This window comes from Amblyraja radiata, chromosome 2 (assembly GCF_010909765.2).
Source record: "Amblyraja radiata isolate CabotCenter1 chromosome 2, sAmbRad1.1.pri, whole genome shotgun sequence".
Taxonomy (NCBI): Eukaryota; Metazoa; Chordata; class Chondrichthyes; order Rajiformes; family Rajidae; genus Amblyraja; species Amblyraja radiata.
The window spans coordinates 62,696,066-62,722,274 of NC_045957.1; the positions used below are offsets into that span (position 1 = coordinate 62,696,066).

The following is a 26,209-nucleotide window of genomic DNA, read 5'->3' on the forward strand; positions in this document are numbered from 1 at the left end:
AGCCAGGCTTCCCTTGTTGTTTATAATATTTAAATATCGGTTAATAACCAACTAACCAGTGGTTGTAAATTCAGAAAAAGCTAATCCAACATATGTGAGTTGAAAGAAAGAACGGACAGGAAAACTATTCCTATTTCTCGAGACTTCGGGGTTTGTCATGTGATCTGGGATAAACTGTCGGGAATTATTTAGCGAGACTTTATGAGCATATTTTGATTATTTTATAACTCTCTGTTGATGTTAAGAAACACATAGCTTAAGCTAAAATATTTTTTGTATGATCTTAAGAAGTTATTTTAAATTGCGTCATTCCGACGGTGCTCGGCGTTCTCCGCTAAACGCCCCCTTATCTCAAACATCTCCCGTCAAGCAGGCGCGCGATATTTACAAACATTTATAAAGGCATGTTGAACGCAGTGTTGTGTTTAGACGGGACACACGTTTATATTTCCCACTGCTTTCAGGCACAAAATTATTTTCCGTTGGCGAGTCGGCGTCACGTGACGGGAGGCGACCATTTTGTGGCGGACAGCAGAGAAGGTTCTGGAAGACGGAGGCGGCATCAGCTGAGGCCTGGGCTCGGCGTTAGATTCAGCCGCAACTTCCAGCTTCATTTAAAAACAAAACGCTTGCATTACAATATAGCTATTTTGGAAACCATTATTCGAACGGGATGGAGGTAAGGGACAGGGAAAATAGATTTCCGGACGGTATTGTTTTTGTATTTTTATAGAGGCGGAGGACGAAAGAAAAACACATATATATGGCGCTGATAACGGCAGCAGATTGAAGACCATGTCGGTCTTCGTACCGGACGAGTGAGTGTAACGACGTAATACAACCTCTCGAAGCCGTTGCTCACTGTACAGCTGATTAATTTAAGGGTCTATTTTTATCACCACACACCCCCCCCCCCCTTCCCGTCCTCTCCCCATCTCTCTCCACATTTCTCCCCTTTCCCTCTCCACATTTCTCCCCTTTCCCTCTCCACATTTCTCCCCTTTCCCTCCACATTTCTCCCCTTCCCTCTCCATATTTCCCCCCTTCCCTCTCCATATTTCCCCCCTTCCCTCCACATTTCCCCCCTTTCCCTCCCCACATTTCTCCCCTTCCCTCTCCACATTTCTCCCCTTTCCCTCTCCACATTTCTCCCCTTTCCCTCTCCACATTTCTCCCCTTTCCCTCTCCACATTTCTCCCCTTTCCCTCTCCACATTTCTCCCCTTTCCCTCTCCACATTTCTCCCCTTCCCTCTCCACATTTCTCCCCTTTCCCCATGTTTCCGAGTAAAGCACACATTCAACACTAGGGAAGTAAATGAGAGTATTTGAAAGGAACGGGTAAAAGCTTTATATGGGTTGTCCGTTCTCCAGCACTTTTGGAATATTACAAGTACTTTAATTAAATATACTTCGAGGAGCCATCGCGTATGTACAGGAGAAGGCGGCCAGTTCATGGCACATTTCCACAAGCAGTAATGTAAGGTGAACACAAAATGCTGGAGTAACTCAGCGGGACAGGCAGCATCTCAGGAGAGAAGGAATGAGTGACGTTTCTGGTCTCTTCAGCAGAAATGTAATATTTCCCTTATCTCTATTTTTTTTGTGGTAGATACTGGCCATTTCTTTCATTATAACCTTAAAACTAAAACATTGTACTGAATCACAGAATAATGATTTGACTAATCTGACGATGTATTTGTGCACATCACACTATGTATCTTCAAAATAGGTGGGCTACGTGTGAGATTCAAAAGAATCTCAATTTTGTCTACATTTCAAATAAGACATAATTACCCTGGTTCTACCCACTCTGTCAATCATGTTTATGCAAATAAAGGTGTCTGCGTCTTTGTTCATTTCAGACATTTGATGAACTGAACTGAACTTTATTTATAGAGCACTTTAAAAACAACCACTGTTGCAACAAAGTGCTGTACATGACTAATCATAAACATAAAACAAAACAGTAAAAACAATAGAAACACTAAAACAGGAGCAAAGTCTCATGCAGGGTCGAAAGCCAAGGAATAGAAAAGGGTTTTAAGACTAGTTTTGAAAATGGACAGTGAAGGGGCCTGTCTAATGTGCAAAGGTAGAGTGTTCCATAATGTCGGAGCAGCAACAGAGAAGGCTCTATCCCCTCTGAGCTTCCGCTTAGACCTCGGTACCTCCAGGAGCAACTGATCAGCTGACCTGAGGCACCGAGCAGGAGCGTAGAATATGTTGTGATGCCAAGAGCATATTCAGACCAAAACTCACTTCCAAGGGGACAAATCAACACACTTTGTTTACAATTGATGTCTGCCAGTGGACAAGTAGAGTTAATGGAGGGAATTTGAGTATAGGCCTAGATGGTTCTTAGCGTGAGAAAAGTAATGGGGTTGTACTAATGCCATGCTTGGATTGGAGGTCTTGAAATGGCAAAGACAAGGAATTTTGAATATAATGAGATTTTACATTTTTGTCCCCTGATTGGTTTGACATTAATGTTATTAAATTAACACAGTAACACTTGACAGGGATTGCCATGACAGTTTGGAATAAGATCTTATCTATATAAATTGAGAAATGGCATTGGAATAATCAACTTTTGTGGTAATATTGCCTGCTGGCTCTGTCCTGCCTCCTTTTTCAGCTTTCTCCATAGGTGAAAAATGAGGTAAGGTTACAGATGGTAATATTGCTGGGGTCAACTTCGCTCTCCATTAAGTAGTGGTAAATGTAAGCTTTAGAGAGTGCAAATGGAAATAGTCAATGTAGTGTGAGATTATAGCATCAGATCAATTTTAGAAGTGTTTCAGCTTATCCTGTACACAACACTGGACCAGCAGTAGGGCAACTGGGTGTAGAACAGTATTTGAGGTAAGTAGAGCAGAGTATTGTTCTGTATGGATGTGGGTACTTTTTTTGCATGTACACATTTTAAATTTAGTCAGTCTTGGTAAAATCCCTTGAAGCTTTCGGCTTTAAAAATATTAATCCATGGGTAGAAACAAGAAACTGCAGATGCTGGTTTACAAAATAAGACACAGTTTTGTTGTATTGTCTTTCTGCTGACTGGATAGCATACAACAAAAGCTTTTCGCTGTCCCTCGACACGTGACATTAAACTAAACCGAAATTGAGCATCTCAGGAGAAATCTCGAAAGGTGACATTTCGGTTGGGCCCTTCTTCAGGCCGATCGTAAGTGAGGAGGGGGGGGGGGGGCTGAAAGAGGAGAACAAAGCCAGTAAGTAGGCCTATTACCTGCCAGGCTTTATCCTGCCCCTCTCAGCTTCCCCCACCCCTGTGAAGAAGGGACCCAGCCAGAGAAATCACCTATCCATGTTCTGTGATGCTGCTTAACCCACTGAGCTGCTGTGCACTGTCTTCTTCAGTCAGCAGCCTGGTCCTATTTTTAAAATAATTAATTTTCTCACTACTGAGGTGTTTTTTATTTTTTACCAGGCTAAGATACAAAATGCTCTTTAAAGACCTCCCATAACCCTCTGCAATATACCTTTGCACATGGACCTGATGCTGGAGTATCCTCTTATTTTTGTAGCAGGACTGCTGGTTAAATTATTTAACCTATTGAATCTCTCCCCAGAACCGGGATAAAGAGCAGTATCGCAAGCTGTTCATCGGCGGTCTCAGTTTTAATACAACAGAAGAAAACTTAAAAGGCCACTTTGAACAATGGGGAAAGCTGACAGACTGTGTGGTAAGTTCTGAAATTTTAAATATAACTGTTTACCAGGTAAGATTTTCAAATAGACTTGCTGTAATTTTAGAAACATAGAAATTAGGTGCAGGAGTAGGCCATTCGGCCCTTCGAGCCTGCACCGCCATTCAATATGATCATGGCTGATCATCCAACTCAGTATCCCGTACCTGCCTTCTCTCCATACCCTCTGATTCCCTTAGCCATAAGGGCCACATCTAACTCCCTCTTAAATATAGCCAATAATAATAATAATAATAAATTTTATTTGCGGGCGCCTTTCAAAGTCTCAAGGACACCTTACAGAAAATTAACAAGAGAGAAAAAACATATAGTCGGAGTAAAATAAATAATAAGGACATCACCAATACACAAATTAAAGACAGAATTCGCTCCAAAGACAAAAAATCAAAAACACAATGTGAAGAGAGCAGCGGCAGCAGCTAAAGCGCGCCACGTCCACTCTCCCTTCCGACAGCCATCTTGGACACAAACTAACATATTCACATTACACACAGAAAATCATCCCCCCACAATGGTTACCACTGTGGGGGAAGGCACAATGTCCAGTCCCCATCCCCAGTTCTCCCAAAGTCAGGCCTATTGAGGCCTCCGCTATTGCCTCTACGGAGCCCCGATGTTCCTGGCCGGATGCTGTTGCCCCGGCGTCGGGAGAGTCCTTTCAGCGGCTGGGCCACCTGGAACGGCCGCTTCCTAACTGGGGACCGCGGCTTCCGAAGCCGACAAGGCCGCGCCGGTTTGGAGCTCCCAGGCTCCCAATGTTAAAGTCGGCGCCGCCCGCTCTGCAGACCCGCAGCCCGGTGTTGAACTCGGCGGTCACAGCTCACCGGAGCTCCAGCGCGGCGACCTAGGCAAGGCATCGCCCGCTCCGCGATAGCGCTCCAGCGCTGTGCCGCCACTGAAGCCGAGGTGCTGGGCGGTCCCCGCCAGGAAACGGCGCTCCACGCCCGCTGGTAGGCCACGAGGACGGGTCGACAGGGCAGCCCGGAGAAAAAGCTGCCTCACCGACCAGGTAGGGACCTAGAAATATTATTACCCCCTACCCCCCACATTAAAAAGACTATCTCTCCCACAAACAGGGCACAGGACTAACTAAAACTGCAACAAAAAAAAAAGTGAACTGGCCTCAACTACCCTCTGTGGCAGAGAGTTCCAGAGATTCACCACTCTCTGTGAAAAAAGTTTTTCTCATCTCGGTTTTAAAGGATTTCCCCCTTATCCTTATGCTGTGACCCCTTGTCCTGGACTTCCCCAACATCGGGAACAATCTTCCTGCATCTAGCCTGTCCAACCCTTTAAGAATTTTGTAAGTTTCTGTAAGATCCCCCCTCAATCTCCTAAATTCTAGAGAGTATAAACCAAGTCTATCCAGTCTTTCTTCATAAGACAGTCCTGACATCCCAGGAATTAGTCTGGTGAATCTTCTCTGCACTCCCTCTATGGCAATAATGTCCTTCCTCAGATTTGGAGACCAAAACTGTACGCAATACTCCAGGTGTGGTCTCACCAAGACCCTGTACAACTGCAGTAGAACCTCCCTGCTCCGATACTCAAATCCTTTTGCTATGAAAGCAATGATTTTAAATCATTGACCTTCAAGTGGCTTATAGCCCACTGTAATCTCTTTAAATAAAAAATAAATTAACACATGACTTTGAACTTATTTTAATTGTACAACATTATCAGAATAGTTAAACTTATTAAATCATATCTTAATTTTTTTAGCATTCAGAAGAGGAATGCCAGTCACTTTTTTTAAATTCTTGAAATCTGGTCATTTATTAAGATTTCAACGTGTCTTCATGAAATTTACATTTAGAATAGATTTGAATTTTGGCATTCAAGGGCTCAGCTAACTAGCATAAGCCTTCACATAAATAGTTCCAATGTACTAATGTGAGAGGGCAGCTATTAATTATGCTTTTTTTCAGATTTATCAAGTTTATGGACTTAGAAGTCACTTTCTTTGCAGGTCATGAGGGATCCTCTAAACAAAAGATCAAGAGGGTTTGGATTTGTGACATTTTCAGCTGCTGAAGAAGTTGATGATGCAATGGCTGCAAGACCTCATAAAATTGATGGTCGTGTGGTGGAGCCTAAACGTGCAGTGGCAAGAGAGGTAAGGTTTCAATGTGGGGTTTTCCACAAATAAAGATAATGAACTAAATTAATGAATAACCTCAAGTTTATGAATGAACTGCGGATGCTGGAAAATCGAAGGTAGACATTTTGGGTTGAAACCCTTCTTCAGACTGATGTGAGGGGGGCGGGAAAAAGAAAGGAAAGGGTGGAGCCAGTGGGCTGAGTGAGCTGAGAAGGGGAGGAGAAAGTTCAAGTGAGTTTATTGTCATGTGTCCCTGTATAGGACAATGCAATTCTTGCTTTGCTTCAGCACACAGAACATAGTAGGCATTTACTACAAAACAGATAAGTGTGTCCATATACCATAATATAAATATATACACACATGAATAAATAAACTGATGAAGTGCAAATAACAGAAAATGGGTTATTAATAATCAGAGCTTTGTCTGAGCCAGGTTTAATAGCCTGATGGCTGTGGGGAAGTAGCTATTCCTGAACCTGGTTGTTGCAGTCTTCAGGCTCCTGTACCTTCTACCCGAAGGTAGCAGGGAGATGAGTGTGTGGCCAGGATGATGTGGGTCTTTGATGATGCTGCCAGCCTTTTTGAGGCAGCGACTGCGATAAATCCCCTCGATGGAAGGAAGGTCAGAGCCGATGATGGACTGGGCAGTGTTTACTACTTTTTGTAGTCTTTTCCTCTCCAGGGCGCTCAAATTGCCGAACCAAGCCACGATGCAACCGGTCAACATGCTCTCTGCTGTGCACCTGTAGAAGTTAGAGAGAGTCCTCCTTGACAAACTGACTCTCCGTAATCTTCTCAGGAAGTAGAGGCGCTGATGAGCTTTCTTGATAATTGCATTAGTGTTCTCGGACCAGGAGAGATCTTCAGAGATGTGCACGCTCAGGAATTTGAAGCTCTTGACCCTTTCAACCATCGACCCGTTGATATAGATGGGGCTGTGGATCCCCCTCCTACTCCTTCCAAAGTCCACAATCAGTTCCTTGATTTTGCTGGTGTTGAGGGCCAGGTTACTGCGCTGGCACCATATGGACAGTTGCTCGATCTCTCTTCTGTACTCTGACTCATCCCCATCAGTGATACGTCCCACACCAGTGGTGTCGTCAGCGAACTTGGAGTTCGCACTGTGACTGGCTACGCAGTCATGAGTATAGAGTGAGTACAGCAGAGGGCTGAGCATGCAGCCTTGAGGTGCTCCCGTGCTTATTGTTATCGAGGCTGACACATTTCCACCAATACGAACAGACTGTGGTCTGTGAATGAGGAAGTTGAGGATCCAATTGCAGAGGGATGCGCAGAGATCCAGTTCTGTGAGTTTGGTAACCAGCTTGGAGGGGATGATTGTGTTAAATGCCGAGCTGTAATCGATGAATAACAGCCTGACATATGAGTTTTTGTTGTCCAAGTGGTCCAGAGCGGAGTGGAGGGCCAGCGAGATCGCATCCACCGTTGATCTGTTGTGGCGTTAAGTGAACTGCAGTGGGTCCAGGTTTTTGTCGAGGTAGGAGTTGATTTGCTCCATGATCAACCTCTCAAAGCACTTCACCACCACTGGTCGATAGTCATTCTCCCTATCAAAGCGTGCGTAAAATGCATTGAAAGTAGGGACTACCTGAAATTAGAGAAGTCAATGTTCATACAGCTGGGGTGTAAACTGCCCAAGTGAAATATGAGGTGCTGCTCCTCCAATTTACGGTGGTTCTCACTCTGGCCATGGAGGAGGCCCAGGACAGAAAGGTCGGATTCGGAATGGGAGGGTGAGTTGAAGTGCTGAGCCACCGGAAGATCGAGTTGGTTATTGCGAACCGAGTGGAGGTGTTCGGCGAAGCGATCGCCAAGCCTACACTTGGTCTCACCGATGTAGAGCAGCGGATGCAATAGATGAGGTTGGAGGAGGTACAGGCGAACCTCTGCCACACCTGGAAAGACTGCTTGGGTCCTTGAATGGAGTCAAGGGGGGAGGTAACGCGATTGAATGGAGTCAAGGGGAGGGGGGGGGGGGGGGTGTAATGCGATGGATGGAGTTTACCTCCCACCTTGACTCCATTCAAGGACCCAAGCACCAAACCAATTTTGTTTCCAATCTGTTAGCTTGTCTTAAATTCGATGTGTTCTAACCTTTCGGACCAGCCTGTCATGCAAAATCTTGTCGAAGGCCTTTTTAATGTCCACATCTATGACCTCATCCTCTCCTACACCCCCCACCCTTATCCATCCTCTTGTCATAATTTCAAGAAAAACAATCCAATTTGGTATGCATTGATTTCCCATGCGCAAAGTGCGGGGAATTTATAAAATGTACATATTTCTTCCAATCTAAGATTGAATTATTAATTCACTGTCACATATTTGGTTCTTTCATAAACATTGTTGGGCAGATATCAATGACAACTGGCTGGTCATGACTAATTTTGGTAGCAATTTGAATTGCAGCATTAATTGAGATGAGGTGTGGATGGTTTGCTGTTCTCAGTTATAATTCTGCATTTGTACTATTCCAAGTTGCATGGTATGTAGTTATATATTTATCCTGGGTTATATTGTTAATTATGTTGAATTTTCTAACTGGCGTAGCCTATGACTTCCCTTGTTAACGATATATTCTATTTGTTTTATTTTAGACTTTTTTAGTTGACATCCTATTTCTTTATTTGGCCAACATTACACTTTAGGAACCAAATGTTCATGATTGCAAAACTTCCAGAGATGGTGTCTCAATTTTTTGAAACCTTTTTTCTGGTGGTATTGTTTAAATGTTCCTTTAGCCACTGCCATTGTCTGAGCCCAGATTGCCACTGGGTCTGCTCTGCTTCTCAGGGGAACTAAGTAAAAGCATCTAATGCTGACAAGCATATATGTTTTGGGGATTAGCACTTGGTTGTGTGCTGACAACGGGTTGTATGGAGCACAATCCAACTCATTATTTACAGTTATTTAGTGATTAAAATATACTTTTTTCTAGGAATCTGGGAAACCAGGTGCTCACTTAACTGTGAAGAAATTATTTGTTGGTGGAATAAAAGATGACACTGATGAACATCACCTCAGAGCGTATTTTAAGAACTATGGGAAAATAGAATCCATTGATGTAATAACCGACCGACAAAGTGGGAAAAAAAGAGGATTTGCATTTGTATCATTTGATGACCATGATCCGGTGGACAAAGTAGTCCGTAAGCGACTTTAACAGAATTGTTTTATTCATTACATAATTCTTTATTTTTCTCTTTTCTCCTCCACTCCTCTTTCTTTCCCCATCCCATGTTTTCTGGCTTCTAGGATTCTGGGGGGGGGGGGAAATCTAGCGTAGGAACTACTTCTGCTTCACGCATTACAGATTACAGATAGTTTCCTTTGTAATGCTCATTTTCATTATTGATTGAAATTGTTATTGGTACTATGGGTAGCACAGTGGTAGCGATGCTGCCTCTCACTTTCAACTGGATTGTATACAATCATGCTATGTAGAGAACATGCAGCCCCTGAACAGATAGTGCTATCTGTTCGGCATTTTCATTTTCTCAGCAGGGCTTTAATACCCCTAGGTATTCTGGATTACTCCTAAATTTTAAAACTTAGTTAATGTGTTAATTGGCCACTTTAAATTGTCCCTAGTGTATAGGTGATTGGTGGGAATATGGGAGGAATGGGTTACAGGAAAAGCTGACAGAAGTGGATTTGCTTGGAGAGCCAGCATGAGCATTGGCCTGAAATGGTTTACTGTGTCATAGGAAAAGATGGCGTGATATGGGATTTATATGATGAAATTTGGCCGAATCAAGTATTTCCTGTTCCACAGTGGAGAAGGGAAATCTTGTGCTTGCATTGTGTAAAATGATTTTTTTAATCACCTTCCGTGTGTTGAAAGTACTTTGATACAAAACTAGAGTCAGTTGAGGTAAACAAGGGCAGTTAATTAAGTGATTCATGAGGATATTAACGAAATAAACCTGATGATCAATGAAGTGTGTACAAGAAGTTGTTGAGCAAGAGAAAGTGGGAATGTATAACTTTGTACACTGAATTGCAGGGAAGGTGAGGTTATGAAGACATTTAGAAAAAATAAACAAATATTGAATTTGAGGACTAGTAGGTGGAATATAACAAACTGGGCTCTGTATGGCTACTTCAAATTGGGGATAACTGCACATCATCAGTTCTATCCAGGATGCATAGAAGAAATCTATAAATGTCAGTATTCTAAAAGGCCTCTAGTTAACAATTTCACAATACGTGCTCTAGGTATTGTAAAATCAACGCTTCAAATTTTAAAATCTTTTGATCATTGTAAAGATTCTTGGTAATACTTTGCATACTCTTGTAAATTTTTCTTCCAGTTCAAAAGTATCATTATGTTAATGGCCACAATGCAGAAGTGAGAAAAGCGCTGTCTCGTCAGGAAATAATGGAGGCACAAAGTACCCGGATGGGACGAGGAGGTATGTTATCCAAACTGGTAGACAACATTTATTACGGGGTAATGTTTTACAGATTTTCATTGGGGGGGGGGGGGGGTGATTATGTATGAAATTGCAAAAGACACTGAGAATACAGATGATAATATATGGGGAGTTGCAGATCAGTTGGGTTGATATAGGGAAAATGGTGGCAACTATTTCAGGAAATTTTATCGGTGCACTTGGAAGGATTATGGATTGGGGTTTACATTGGATGGTTTACATTACAACGGTTGAAGGGGGTCCCAGCTTCTCAATCTAAATTAGTGATTTGGATGAGGAGAATTAAGTATATTGTATTTAAATGTTAGACCTAAATGGAAGCCTGATATATGAGGGAATTGCAGTTTTGCTTCAAGAGCGTGTTGTGTGCATTTTGAATACAAAATGCAAAATACTTTAATATTGGGAGATTGCAAGCCATTGTTGATCAGAGGGACTTGAGTGTCTTGATACAGGACAAATGGACATAAGCACACAGAGCCCGAGTGGTCAGAAAGCTAAATGATAGGTTGGCCTTCTTTGCAAGATGTGAGTGAAAGGGTAAAGATGCTTCATGTTGGGTGCTAACGGGGGCATTCTTAGGCTATGTATGTATCTGCTCTCCTATTTTGGAGAGAGATTTGCTAGATTAGTGCGGTTATCCTATTATGTTAGAGAGTAAACGGACTGGCCTTGAGAGTTTAGAGTAATTTGTATGTTAGATTAGCTTTTAAGAGGTGTTTATATTATGGTTTTTCCTGATTTTACAATAAGTGCTTAATCATTTAGAAGAGATGAGAAATTTCTGCATAGGAATATTTGGAATTCTCAGAGGTGCACTGTGACAGTTGAGTTGCTGAATACATTATCCAGATTTTTGGATATTAGGGTTGTTAGATTTGGGGTAAATGTAAAGATGTCGCTGAAGAATGACATTGGTAGTTAAATCTATCAAATGACAGAGTGCATGAGCTAATGGCTGTTACCAGTATTCTGCATTTTTGTTATCATTTAGTATTTCTTCAATATGTAAATAACAATATTATAAATGACAGGTGGAGGATTTAGAGGAGACTCTCGTGGCAATTTTCCTGTGGGTCGTGGTGGAAACTTTGGAGGTGGATCTCGTAAGCTTTTATGATAGCTTTGCTTATTTAAAGAAAATACTTATTTATTACTTTATGGTGTCTGTCTTTTAAGTTATTTTATTATTGCAGATGGATTTGGAGGTGGTCGTGGTTTTGGTGATGGTCCTGGTTTCAATGGATATGGTGGAGGTGGTAAGTTTGATCGCAGAAGTATTTTTTTAAGATCCACCCTTTCTGAAAGGTGTTGGTATGTAACTGGAGTCTGCTTCCATCAAATACCTGCTGATTCTTCAACGTTTTACCGCATGCATTTTGATGATGCAAGCAGCGGAGTCTGGTCCTGAGCTTGGTGATATTTCCATTTGGCCTCTTTAATAGCTGTAACGAATAAGCTTGGCTTAGAAATGAAAGCACTATTAGGGGCGGGGAGTAGTGGAAATTGACATGAGGGATGAGTAGAAGTAAGCACAGTTGACAGTGAAGCGCATAGGACTAAAGGAAGAAAGAGTTCTAAAACATGATTTGTGAAAATGAACATTTGTTTTTAAAAAGTTGTTTAAAATAATTAGAAACGGAATTTGTTACTCAGACAACGGGATTTGTGGACTGTTGTCCCTGGTGGTGTGCATCAAAGACTCTATCGCCATGGCCCTATTCTCTTTTTGTTGCTACCGTATGGGGAAAAAGATACAGGAGCCTAAGATCTATTATGTCCAAGTTCTAGAATGGCTTCCTCCCAACAACAAATGGATTCTTGAACCACTCATCACAACCACATCTTAGCCCTACTGAACACTACAGATTTTAAACTACTGTGGCTTTTGGTTTTTGCACTAAAATGGATCATTTAACTTAATAACATATTTATACTTTTTTTGTAAAATTGCAATATGTGAAAACTTCGTTATTCCAGTTCATATCTGGTGTATGTGATAAATAAAGGCACTCTTACCTAGAAAACTGGTTATGATTGTTGAGTCTCTAGCTTTGAAACTTCAGGGATGATACTAGACAGAAACCATTGCCAGAATTTAAAGGATAATGGGAAGCAAATTGCTGCATTAACTCGAGGCCGAGTTACGTCAACAACCCACCCCACCCCCTGGTATTTGGCTCTCTGACTCCTCCCTGTTCTGTGTTCCCCTCTGAACGAGCAAGTTCTGCAGATCTGGAGGACAGGCGAGATCCTGGGGAGGTGAACAGAGGGAGTGGGGGGGATTGAGGGAGAGGGGGGAATGGGGGAGGTGAGGAGGGAGTGTGGGAATAGAGGGAGAGGAGTGGGGGTGATAGAGAGTGGGGAATAGATGGACTGCCCCTCCCTCCCCACTCTTCCCCCTCTCTCCCCCTACCCCTCCCCACTCTTCCCCCTCTCTCCCTACCCCATCTCCCCCTCCCTCTCCACTCATTCCCCCTCTCTACCCGTCCCCCTCTCTCCACACTCTTTCCCCCTCTCTCCCCGTACCCGTCTCCCCCTCCCTCCACACTTCATCCCCCTCTCCTCTACCCCAACTCCCTCCTGCCCTCCCCTCCACCCATCCCCTACCCCCTACCCTCCACCCCATCCCCTCCCCACCCCCCCCTTCCCTCCCCCCCCCTCTCAGTCCCTCTCTCTCCTCCCATCTCTCACCCCTCCTCCCCCACCGTCCTCCCCTCACCCACCTTCCCTCTCCTCCACCCCCTCTCCCTCTGTCTCTTGCCCTTCTGTCTGCCCCTTTCTCTCTGTCTCTCCCCATTCTCTCTCTGCTCTTTACTCTCTACCCCCCTCCCTCTCAAGACACGCCTGCGAGTTGGGGGCTATGCGTCACTGGATAGGGCGGTAATGGGGTAAAAGGAGCATATTAATATAATATCAAGGGGGGTAGTTAGTGTGTGTGACGCCGCATGCGGCCCCCCCCCCCCCCCCCCTTCCCCTGCAACCACACATTGGGGGAACAGACCCAACGGGTCTGCACTTGGTCTAGTTTAATTTATTTTTCTCATTTGGAAAGTAATGTATTAGAGCTTAAAGGAATCTTCGGGTTAGGGTTTATATCGGCCAGGTAGATTTCGGATGATGGCTGTAAATTGCATGCAACAGGAGGATTAGCAGATGGGTAGGTACATGTAATTGTCTGCCTTTGGTAATGGGCAAAATTAGACCATTAGTTTAAAGGGAAATCTGATACATATTGGAGAGCCGCTCCTCTTTGAAAACAAGGCCACATTTACTATTTTGCAATCCACTGATATCCTGAAACTTGTTGACTTTTGAAACCAGTTTCTCATGTTTTGTCCCTTATGGTACTTTTTTTCCAAACTATTTAATAATATTGTTCGGTTTTGAATATTTGCAGTGTCTTCCATCATGACACGTGCAAAATTATTTTGTTTTAAATATCAGATATAGATATCCATTTCATCTATTTTCCATGTTGGCGCTTTAGTTCACCACTGCTGAATCCTGAAAAATTCTCTGTTCATTTGATAGTTTTCACATTTTGTAAAATGTTCTAGTTTTTAAATATTTGCCTTTGTTTGTTGATACAGATTAGAGGACCAATACTTAGTTCAGATCCTTATTTCTCTTCTAGTTTGACATCAAGCCGTTATCTTCCTGATTGAATTTGCAGCTTTTATTTAACTAGTCCATTAAATGTATCTTTATTTTTTTCATATTCTGCTGTTTGATTGGGTTAAATTGTTGCTGATTAGTATAAAATAGCTTCTCCCCTATCTGTGCTGCTGATCAATTGCCTATTAGCCTATTTTACAGTTACTCTATTGCTTTGTATTGGTTTAGTATTGTCATGTTAGTGCGATTGAGTGAGAATTTTTGTATTCTATCCAAACAAATTGATCATACATGGGTATAACAGGAATGTGCAAATATAAAAGTACCAGAGTGCAGAACATTGTGTTGCAGAGATAGGAAAGATTTGTTTTTAAGTGTAAAGGCTGCAATCGGGTAGGTTGAGAATTTGGATCTACCCCCTTCATTATGAGGGAACCCGTTCAATCTTCTGGGGAAGAAGCCGTTCTGAATCTGGTGGTACATCCTTTCAAACTTGTGTATGTTCTGCTCAATGGGAAAAGGAAGGACGCAGATGAAAATGGTCTTTGATTATGTTAGCTGCTTTTCTGAGACAGCGTGCAGTGTAGATAAATTTGATGGTGGGGAGACTGATCTGTGTGAATGGACTGAATTACATTCACAATTCTCCAATTTTGTGCTGTCTCCGGCAGAGTTGATGCCAAACCAAACTGGTGCATCCTGATGGGGTGCTTTTTACAGTCCATCTGTAATGGTCGAGTCAGCTATGCTGATCTTCCTTAGTCTTCTGAGGATTACACTCATTTGAGAATGCTGGTTTTGGAATCTTAAACTTTATTTTGCGTTCTGTGTTGTAATCACTGCTCCCCTGAGGATCCTTAACCGCAAGATAATATCAAGTCCACCTCATGACGTGACCAAATGTAAAATAACCTGTTCCTGGCTGTATTCTGAAATATTGTTCTTAAGAAACAATCCCTTGTGCAAATTGTTCAAACAGGAATCCCATGCCAGATTCATTAGTCCAATCAATGAGCAGATTAATATCTCCCTTTATTTATGGTGCCTCATGTATAATTTATGTTTCCCTGCTTGTGCTCTAAGCAACTGTGAGCCAATGATTTAAAGGTCTATGGTTGCTTTCTGACTTTTTTGTTACTTCCACTCAAACTTTTCCAGGTTTAGTTAAACTTGCTGTTTTTATTTGGGTGGGTCTGTTGGTTATGAGTTGTATCTGCACCTTTCTGTGTGAATTTAATTTCCTTTCTTGCTTTCAAGCACAACTTCATTTCTACTTCTTGAGGAAACATTTTTGTTGAACAGCTTAGCTCTTGGGTGGTTGAATCTTGCCTTATTGGGTTAAATTGTGCAGCGAGCCACAATTGCGCAGCTTGCCAAATTCACCCAATTATTTAATCTGTTTTCTATTATTAAGGTGGTAACTATGGCGCTGGATTTGGTGGAGGATTTGGCAATCAGGGTGGTGGCTATGATGGAGGTGGAAATTATGGTGGTGAGTACTTTGCTACTGCTGTTGAGAAAATATTTTTGGTCCCTGAAGGATGGCATACAATATAATTGCTGTGTTAAGTACCACTGCTTTGCATGTGTGGTAACTTTGTACAGAATTGGAGTAATGGACAAATTGCTTTTGAACTGATCTGTTGAATAATGTCAAGTTTCCAAAATTGTTTTCCTCTTGAGGATCGGAGGGTGTTCAGAAATTGTAGATGGAAAAGCACCATCCCAAACAAATTCAGAATTGAACAATTGTTCCAGATTCAGCCTTTCCTGCCAATCATTTGAGGTTGTTTTAAAAGATACAAGTAAATATCTTAAATTGGTTCAAGGCAGGAATATGATTTGATCTGAGAAAACTGATGCAACCATTTATGTGCACCAAGTGTGCTCTCCTGAGAAGAACTGCACAATAGTGCTGCCAGCAGAGCTTCTCCTTTGCAGCTCCAGCAACATGTGTTTGACCTGGACTCATGTCAATTTCTATGTGGAATTTGCATATTTGCCCTGAAACAATTTCTTCCCACATCCTAAACATGTGCAGGTTGGTATTTTAATTGTTCTCTGTAAATTGCCCCAAGTGTTTAGATCAGCGGTGAAATAATTAATGTAAATTGATGCTTAAAGGTCATGACAATAAAAGTGGGAGTAGGCCTTCTGGCTCCTCAAGCTTGTCCTGGCTCAGGATCTCTTCTGTGCCAGTTTCACAATTCTCAATTCCCTGATTTTTGCAAAAATTTATTTTAAGCCTCCAATGTTCTAGCTTTAATGCCCTTCTGGGTAGAGAATTCCAGGGACTTGCCACCTTCACTAGGAATTCCAGTACACCTCTGTTTAAATGATCACCCTCTTGTAACTTTGTTCTAGACTTTCATCAGTGCAGACATCTTAAGATCTTGTAAGTTTTATAAGACCACCCTCTGATTCTATTAAGCTTCAGATAAAACAGTTCTAATTTTAGTTCGTTACTAGACTAATTGTGACCCGTTGGGTCGCTGTCCCCCAACGGAACCCCTTCCTCAACGCAATATTCCAACTGACCCATAGCCCCCAATTGCGCAGGCGCGGCTCATTTGACTTCATCCTCCAGCACTCCCTCCCCTTCCTCTTCACCCTCCCTCTTCTTTCCCCTCTCCTCCGCTCCCCCAATCCCTCCCTCTCCTTTCCCCTACCCCCAGTCACTCCCTCCCTCTTTTCATAACCTCTCCCCTTCCTACCCCCTCCTATCCCTCTATCTCCCCCACTCCTCGTCTCCCCTATTTTCTCTTCCCCCCCCCCCCCCCCACTATCCCTCCTGACCAATTAATCTTGCCGTTGTGAAAAAAAAATTGCCATCTGAATATTGGAAAAGCTCCAACTTCACAGGTGTGGCTGAGGACCCATCGGATGCCCTTTGCAGCGCCAATAAAGACGTGCACGGGAACTCGCCCCTAACTGCGCATGCGCGGGTGGGGGTGCTGTTTTAAGTTGATTTTTTTAAAACGTAATGACTTCTGAAATATAAAATATACCATCGATCTGAACAAAACTTGTTTCATTTGCAGCACAGGACAGTGTGCTACACAAAGTAAGGTGGGCCAAAAATCGTAGCGTTATCGTGTGCCGTTTTTGTGCAAATTGAGAAACAACGCAAACTTGCAGATAACAAGATGGGAGTTTTAGTTATAGTTTTAGTTATATAATAATAATATTATAATATAAACACACACACACACACACACAGAAATTCAGTGAAAGGAGACCGTTTTGAGAAATTGATCTGCTTTTTCAGCCAAAACAAGCCTAATGTTTTCTAAATGTAGTGTCTCGGACATGTCAGTAATCCACATCTTTACTGTGGGAACTGTTGTCTTTTTCCAAAATTTGAGTATGAGTTTTTTCGCAGTTATTAGGCCGTAGTCAAGGACACTTTGAAATATCGTTAGCTTAGAACAAGCTTCTGACATACCTAATGTTATCAGTTTTATATCTGGCTCCAGTTTAATTTAAAGTATTTTAGAGAAGATATCAAATATTCCACTCCAGAAGTTTTGTATCTTTATACGGGAAGCAAAGGAATGGGTTAAAGTCGCTTCTTGAAGGTAGCATTTATCACAAATAGGGGAGACTGTTGGGAAGATCTTATTCAATTTAGTCTTTGAGTAGTAAAGCCTATGCAGTATTTTAAATTTTATCAGGGAATGCCTGACATTGAGAGAGCAATAATGTATGTATAGCAGGCTTTCCTCCCAGCTATCCTATGAAATTAATAAACCCAACTCGTCTTCCCATGCTCGCCTATACATCTCAGAAGATGGGGTATGCGCATTTAAAAGAATGTTATAAATGTAAGATGTGAACTTGCTTGTGTCGGCATTTCTATTCAAACAATCGTCTAGTATATCTGGACCAATAAAACGACAGTCTTGTGTGTATGTTTTTACATAATCTCGGATTTGAAGATATCTAAAGAGATTGCTTGTTCAAATGATATTTCTCCTGTAGTTCTTGAAACGAGAGGAAAATCCCCTTCTCGTAGAGATCTCCCACCGTTTCAATTCCTGAGTGTTTCCATTGCGCAAACGCCATATCTAAAGTAGACGGTTTAAACGAGGGATTGTTAGCGATTTGTAGAAGGAGAGAGAAATGTCTCAGTTGGACTTAATTTCAACTGTTTCCAGATACGTAGGGTACTGTGTATTATCGGATTTTGCTCATACGTTGATTTATTCAGATGTGTTGGAGAAAGACGAACCGCGCCTATGTTAAAAGGCAAACAATCTTCCCTCTCCTTTTTTAACCAATTTACCTGTTGACACGTATCATCCATCCAGAAAATTATGTTTTTAATATTAGTCGCCCAGTAGTAGAAAAGGAAATTAGGAAGAGCTAATCCTCCATTTTCTTTAGGTTTACACAAATGTCTTTTGTGTATTCTGTGCGTTTTGTAGTCCCGAATGAAATTTGTAATAATAGTCAAAAAAATTTTTTTTAACTTTTGGGCAGATATATCGATATTGATTGAAATAAGTATAGGAATTGTGGAAGGAAGATCATCTTTATGGCATTCACTCTACCTATAAGGGAAATAGGGAGTGTTTTCCAGAATTGAATGTGGGTATTTAGTTTAAAGATTAGTGGTGGGAAATTTGTTTGAAATAGAGGTCTATTTTCTAGTCACGTAAGCTCCAAGGTATCTAAATTTTTCAGTAACAACTCTGAAGGGAAATATTTGGAGCTGTGAAGGGTCTTGAGCTTTTATTGGCATAATTTGTGCAGGTGAAAGTGGCAACACCTGCAAATGTGGTGAAGGTATATGGCATGCTTGCTGTCATAGGTCAGGGCACAAATATTAGACATGTTGTTTTGCAACTGGAAAAAAACTGAGATGGTACTTGGAGTATTGTGTGCAGATCTGATCACCATACTACTGGAATAATTATTGCATTGGAGAACCTGCAGGGACAATTTACCAGGATATTGCTTGGACTGCAGGACTTAAGTTATGGTAAGAGATCAGATAAGCTGGGTTTGCTTTCCATTAATGGAGAGGCTTGGTTTGATTGCATTGTGCTTCTCTAAATGACTTGCTATTTAATAAATTTATGGAATCTGACATTTTGCCAACTGAAGTAAAAATAACTGGCCTACAATTTCCTTTTTGCCTCCCTTCTCTTGAACAAGTAAAACAGATTTGGTTTTCTAATCCACTGATACTTTATTCGTAAATTTATTAAAAAACTTCAATCAATGATGTAATTTCCATCGGGGCCCTGACAACTTATCTTGCCTTTGGCCTCATTTGTTTTTTTAACATGGTGGAGATTATTACAAGTTTTCTCATTCTTGAGGCAAGCCTGTATGGTATACCTTTTGGCATATTTGCAGCAGCATGAAAACTGGTGCAAAATATTGCTATAAATTTTCTGCCGTTTTTTTTAATTCCCATTAATTATTCCGCACTCTCATCCTCCAGGGCACCCAAACTTAACTTGGGTACTCTATTTTGTATATCCATAGAAGCTCTTGTTGATTTTTATATATATTAATTGTCCATTTCGTATCTATATTCTCCCCCTTATTAGATTGCATTCACACACCAAAAATAGCGACTCTGTTAACAATCATTGTTTTGGGGCAGTTGTTTTGTACTGTGTTTCCACCCTTAATTAAATGGTACTTTTCAATTTTGCAACTGTTGGGTGTAAGGATAGATAGAACAGTTGAATCTGCAACATATAGTGGAATAGATAATTTTGTTTCTTTTAGGACAAATTTATACATTTTTAATATCTAGAATTAATCATTGTCGCTCTTGGTGATTAGAAAATATGAGAAATGTCAAACTTGGATATTGATTTTGCTGATAGGTATTTGCAGTGTTGGTGAACATTTTGGGAGAATTTGCTGAGTAAACAGAAAAGTTTGTGGTTGTGATTTTACAAAGTACATTGAAATCCTTTCACAATAATAGCAAAGGACAATAGAGGAAATGAAAAGGCTTGAACAAAATACTCGTAGTAATCTGCCTTTTTTTTAAACCTTAGGAAATTTTGGTGGTGGTGGTAACTACAATGATTTTGGAAATTACAATCATCAGAATTCTAATTTTGGACCAATGAAAGGTGGAAACTTTGGAGGTAGAAATATGGGTGGACCATATGGAGGTAATTTTTTTTTTGTTTTTTGATTTTTTGTTACTATATGGTAGAAAGTTGGGCAGTTCATAGAAGTAAATTAAGTTTTGTTCCCTCTTGACTGGGATGAAAAGTATTCTTGGAAATTAGACCCTTCATGATTTTGTTTGCTTTAAATGCCTGGGTGGATTAGTTAGATTTTTTTTTCTTTGCCAGTATAATGTGGTGCCCTGCCCAGTAATCACTTGAATTCAGCATACCATGAACATGGTTTGAAGGTTTAGCCCAAATTTATGTTGTGGAGTATTAAATGTTATGTTAGTGAAGTTGCCTCCATTCATTTTTACTGCACTCTTACTCTATAATTTAAAATAAATTGTAAATTAATCAGCATGGAATTCCAGTTGTTATCCCCTCGTGGAATCTTCTACTGTGTCAAGTTCCAGACCCATCCAGTTTTCTTTAGCACAAAGGTGTAGGCGGACTCCAGTGAGGCTGTTGTTGCAGGTTGTCAAAAGTACTATATTTCCGATGAGACACTATCTGTTGCATTGGGAATGCACAGAATCCCATAAGGCTATCTGGTCATATGTGATTATTTGAGACTTTGCTGTCCACAAGTTGTTTTTTCACTGACTACTTTTCAGAGATTCTTTGTACTGTTAAGTCTGTTGGATGTTCCATGTATGAAATGTTTTCTTCCATTCTGCCCTCCAGCTAGCCTAGTGGCATCCTGTTAGTGATCTGATTTGGTGAAAACTTAATTTTACAAGAGTAGCATTATGTATTTTTACCTGTTAGATATATTTTTTATCAATATGGAGGAAATAACCTGTGCAAGACCACCTCTGGTGAGGTTAATTAGGACTTTTAAATTTATATGCATCTGAGTTGGCCAAATCAAGTGTTAAATGTTAATTGCTAAAATTCATGTTACATTGATCAGTTATTGAAAAGTAATGTAATCCAGTTGCACTAATCATTCCATGGATATTATCATTTCAGAACTTACTGAGTAAAAACTCGCAGGAAAACCGTAACAATTGGCTTTGTTCCTTTGTAACAATAAAGCAACAATTGGAATGTTCAGCCTGAATATCTGCAATGTGCATCATACTTAGATATTTTGCTGAAGTTTAAGTGTAAACTTGAAGTTTCAATTGGATATTTTCTTTGTCTTTGTGCCTTTTAAGTATTAATTTCTTGAAATTTAATTAGAACCACAATCCAACCTTAAATGAAACTGTTTGAAATTGACCTGCAAAAAAAGGAGCATTCTTTGAGAATTCAAATCAATGAATAAATTCCTAAATCACCAGAAAAATTTGTGTGTTAATTACAATGGATCCATTTTCAGATGCGGCATAATTAAAAATAAATTAAACCTTTTTATGATAATTAACATTGTTTCTCAGATTTATTTAATTATGAATTGGATTAGAAGTGAGAGTCACTCTTATTTATATAAACAATGTAATTTACTATTGGAAATATTGCATTGCATTAAAAATCACGTCAATTAAATGTGAGTGTATGGTTTAGAGTGCCCACTTCATTTTTTAAAACTATTTGAATGAATAAGACTTGTGTATCAGGAAAAAGTAGCAGATTCTTGCAATTCCTGTACTTCAAATTTTTTTTTAAACTATTTCTCAGAAGTCAAAAAGCATGCAGTTAGAAGTTTGGTCTTTGTTTTGATCCTTGTTATCCCTTTTGACAAGTTGCTTTGGTGAAATTTAATGGAGGGAAGCATTACTCTAGTATTAGTTCTTGTAATTGACAGCTATTTAAACTCCTTGATGTAGTGAGCAGTTCTTCATTCGAATGATTATTTCATCCATATTGTTTCTTGGTAGTTCTACTTTGTACCATTTTCATCTTGAGTATTAGTCTGAATTTTTGTCTACAAACATTTCATTTTCATACTGCAGCTTTTTTGTAATTGGTGCAGAATGGCCTTTGATGTTTAAAACTAAAGGTTGTCACTCAGAGCTTGACTTGCTTAAAATATCATGGAATATTTCATTCTTGTGGTTTAGAACTATATTCTTGAGAAATGAATAACCAATTTAAATTTAGTTGTTTTAGTTTATACCCAAGACAGAACATAAAACAATACAGAAACCGGCTCTGTTGCACAGTTAAACTTTTCTCTTCTGCCTGTGCGTAATCCGTATCCCTCCATTCTCTGTGTGCCTATCCAAAGGTTTCTTAAATACCACTATCATATCTGCTGCCAACAACCGATAGCACGTTCTAAGCACTCACCGCTCTGTTTTAAAAATATCTTGGCCCAAACATCTCCTTTAAACTTTGCCCCACTTGTATTGATGCTATGCCTCTTAGTCTTTGACATGTCTGGGAGGGGATGATTGGTGGTTCTGACTGTCTACCCTATCTGTTTATTTTGTTTCTATCGTGTCTCTCAGACGCCAGAGTTCCAGAGAAAATGAACCAAGTTTGTCCAAACTCTCCTTGTAGCTAGTACCGTCTAATCCAGGCAGCATTCGGATAAACATCCTTGGCACTCTCTCCCCATCCTTCCTGTAATGGAGTGACAACTGCACACAGTACTCCAGGTTTGGCCTCATCAATGTCCGATGGAGCTGCATTATGGTTTTCTGACTCTTTTACTCAATGCACTGTCATTGAAGACACGCATACCATTTGCCTCCTTTACCACTGTGTCTACTTGTGTTGGGAGCTATGAGCTCGGACCCCAAGATCCCTATGTACATCAATGATGTTAAAGGTCTTGCCATCAACTAATACTTTACTCTTGGATTCCATTTTCACAAAATGCAACATGTCAGACTTGCTTGGCTTAAACTCCATCTGCTATTTATCCTGCCATTTCTGTCGCTGATCTATATCTTTATACTTTGGCAAGCTTCCTCGCTAATCCTGGTGACCAGTCCATCTATGTTTACGTCCAAGTCATTTATGACAGACAACAGAGGTCCCAGCACAGATCCCTGCAGAACTCTGCTTAAAGAAAACAATGACACAATAATTGGAATTCCTATTAAAATATTATTTGAAGAGTGAGATGTGCCAGTCCTTTATTCAATCTTGTGGTTTGGTTTGTATTCAAAAGATGGACTTTAACATCTTGGTTTTGCAAATGGGTAATATTGCTTATTTTCTGAATCTATATTTGGGCGAAGCTCCACTATAGATATGAAGTACTGGAAACGGGAGGTCTGGCTGCATCTAGGAAAGACATGGTTCATTTTTCATATTGAAACCTTTTCCATCAGATTGGTGCCATTTTACTTTAGGAAATTAAACCTAAATTGTACTAATTTAAATTACTGTGGTGTATTTAAAGGAAATTGTCATTCTTTAAGATGAGAGGAATTGGAGAATGTTATACTTTCCTGCAAGAGCAGAAGATTGCATGGCATTTGAGATGGAATAGTGATCAAAATAACCAGGATTTGTGGTACTATAGTTCATTGTTTTCCATGCAAACTGATTGAATTTTGTGATCATTTAAAAAACATTTAATTCTAGGAAACTATGGAGGAGGTGGAGGAGGAGGATATGGTGGCCGTAACAGATACTAATTCAATAACCCATTCCAAGGGTAAGTATGTGATCCATTCTTATTACTGAACATTTTACTGTAAATAGTACCAGTAGCAACCATTTCAAAGTTACTTTTAACACTTAGATTTGTTAAATATAGAATGCTTCAAGTAATTTAAATATATACACCATGTATTTGTTCCAGTTAGATATGTGCAACTATTCATAATTGTAGCTGGTTGCATGGGGAGAAATAATGTAGCAACAAATTGTTTAAATTAACTTTTATGGAAACATAACATTTGGCATAACACTTGAAGGGTTTTGTACCGTTTCAATATTATATATAGAGTAACCTTGGATTTTTATGATTAACTGTTGCTTACTGTTTACCTCTATTTTATTGTAACAGGCATCACTATATAAATAGGGGAGGATGTGAGCCCAGAGTTTACAGGACAGCTGCAGGTTATTCTCTCAGCAAAATTTTAAGGAAAAATTTATCTCAGCGGAACATAAAAAGGCAGTGAGATGACGGAAGACTCCAGAGCACAGGCAGAGAAAACCATTTTGTCAATGCTTGGGATTGTTTAATTGAGCGGACTCTTGATGTGGAGAAAGGACTGTAAAGATGCCTTGGAGACAGATTTCTAGCTTTTTAAATTTTTCTTTGCTGTAGTGTCTTTGTAGTGTTCTACACAAGTTCTAATGTGGGATTGTTATGAGTTTGAGGGGATTTTTGACATTTAAATATTCTTAGATGCACTGAGAATTTTGAGAGCTATGAACCAGGATCATGGAGTTATAATATTCAGCCTTTCTATGTTAAATATCTGCAGTGTGTAGAGTTTGGAAAATGTTGTATGTCCACAATAACTTTAATAAAATCCCCCCCAAAAAAAGAAAAGGGGTGTGTAATTGTTTTCTTAGGTAGATATATTCTGGGTGGGTAAATATTAAGCTCTTGACACAGCCAGAGAAATACAAGGACTGCTAAGCAGGCAAAAGGTGCAGAGATGAATCGTCAATTCCTCAGAATTCTTTTTAAACTGCTAGAACTGAGAATGGTTTCTGCGAAATGGAGAGATCCTTAGATCGTATAGATACAGCAGTCACTTCATCGGCCAGCAAAGGCAAGATCCGACGTTAAACAGCAAGTGGTTTACACTTCCAAGAATACAGGTCTAGCACAAGAAGTCTGGACAAAGAAGCCTATTTTCAGCCAGCACTCTTATAACTGAGCGATATTCACGGATCAAAAGCTATAACTACAATAAATTTAAAGACAAGGCCAACGAAAACAGATGTCTTATAGAGCAGAATAGAGCTAAGCATCAGTTAAACTTCACCGTGTAGGTAAGATATTATTTAATTGTCTTATTTTACAGAAGTGATGAGGTCAATACTTAGCTCATAGCAAACTAGCAGTTAACTATTTTGAATTTGCTAGGAAATATAGTACAATGTGGGAATTTCTTTACACCATATTCTCTGTGCAAGATCATGCACAAAACGAATGGTTGCTTTATGCCCGACTAATAACCTTTTCTGTGCCATTTAAGGTTTTAGTATCTCAAAATGGGTGTTGATTGTCCACTGGACCTTAGAGCTGCCAGACTTGATTCCACATGTGATCAGAAACATCCTCAGCCAGCATCTGACTTATGTCAACTGGTCTGATCTGCACTGAAACTGAAATCACAGTGGTGAGGGCAGTGATCTTGGCTATAAGCCACATGATGAGTTTTGTTCTCTGCTGAAGTAGGTAAGTATATGGAACTGAATAGTATGTTAATATTGATTTTAAAATACCTGTGCTTCACACCTGGTGAATGTTCCGATAAATTTTGTCCCATGATGTATCTGAATTTGTTGGCATTTGGTGAAGTACATTTAATAATGTTAGGATTAGCTTTTAATCTTTTGTTATTTATTAAAATAAAATTCAAGGATAATGTTTGAGGATGGGACATTTTGCTAGCTTGTCATCACTATTCTTTGGTTTTGTGTTCCCTGTGAGCATCAAATGGTTATACTGGAAAAAAATTTTGTGCAACATTATATCAAATTTTGCCAGAATGCCAGGTTAACTGGATATTTTATTTTGCCAGAAATAAATGATGTGGCATGCATGATTTTTTTGAAATGATGGACAACCTGAGCAGACAAATTACTTCCCCTTGTGAGAAATCCTTAATCTTGCAACAGAATATATTTAATGAGTGGTATCGAAAGTTTATTTACTTGAAAAGAAATGTTCTGTAACACAGGTTCTGCTTATTGTCTGCTTTGACCGACACGGAACCCAAGTTGATAAACATTTTTAGATATTTGGTTCATTCGCAACATTGGATATTTTCAGGAATAGCAACTTGGATTTATTTGATGGTATCCAGCTGTAAAATGTTTTACGGCTACTGGGAGTGGATAGATTTATCGGTTTCATGTTGCTCATTTTATTCTCCTGTGAATGATCATCAAGCACTCCCTAGTAGGCTGAAATTTGAAGAGTTGTTTCTGTATCTTTGTTAGTTGGCCTAGTTTTGATATTTCCAGAAAAATATGGGGAAAAGAGGAAGCTTGATCATTTGCCTCTACGGTGGTTGAAATCTGGAACACATGAGGCTAGTTGGTGGATGCAGATACTGTCAACAGTT

At 40.1% G+C, this 26,209-nt stretch overlaps 1 protein-coding gene across 12 annotated transcripts in view; it reads left to right on the forward strand.

Annotated features, from left to right (window-relative positions):
- The first annotated feature begins 24 nt into the window (after positions 1-24).
- Positions 25-26,209, forward strand: part of hnrnpa2b1 (heterogeneous nuclear ribonucleoprotein A2/B1) — a 29,502-nt gene continuing 3,317 nt past the window's right edge. For 2 of the 12 annotated variants that reach the window (XR_004416472.1, XR_004416473.1), the window contains exons 1-10: positions 434-679; positions 3,592-3,705; positions 5,699-5,845; positions 8,793-9,003; positions 10,168-10,269; positions 11,325-11,396; positions 11,470-11,549; positions 15,323-15,400; positions 23,538-23,610; positions 25,115-25,317. Coding sequence is in view for 7 of the 12 variants with exons in the window: in XM_033047765.1 (XP_032903656.1) it covers positions 674-679; positions 3,592-3,705; positions 5,699-5,845; positions 8,793-9,003; positions 10,168-10,269; positions 11,325-11,396; positions 11,487-11,549; positions 15,323-15,400; positions 19,932-20,051; positions 23,538-23,590 (966 nt within the window). In the remaining 5 variants the exon portion in view is untranslated. Of the gene's footprint in view, positions 95-433; positions 680-3,591; positions 3,706-5,698; positions 5,846-8,792; positions 9,004-10,167; positions 10,270-11,324; positions 11,397-11,469; positions 11,550-15,322; positions 15,401-19,931; positions 20,052-23,537; positions 23,611-23,964; positions 24,445-25,114; positions 25,318-26,209 lie in introns of those variants that run through there. The other 10 variants (XM_033047779.1, XR_004416479.1, XR_004416513.1 and 7 more) reach the window with 10 other exon arrangements.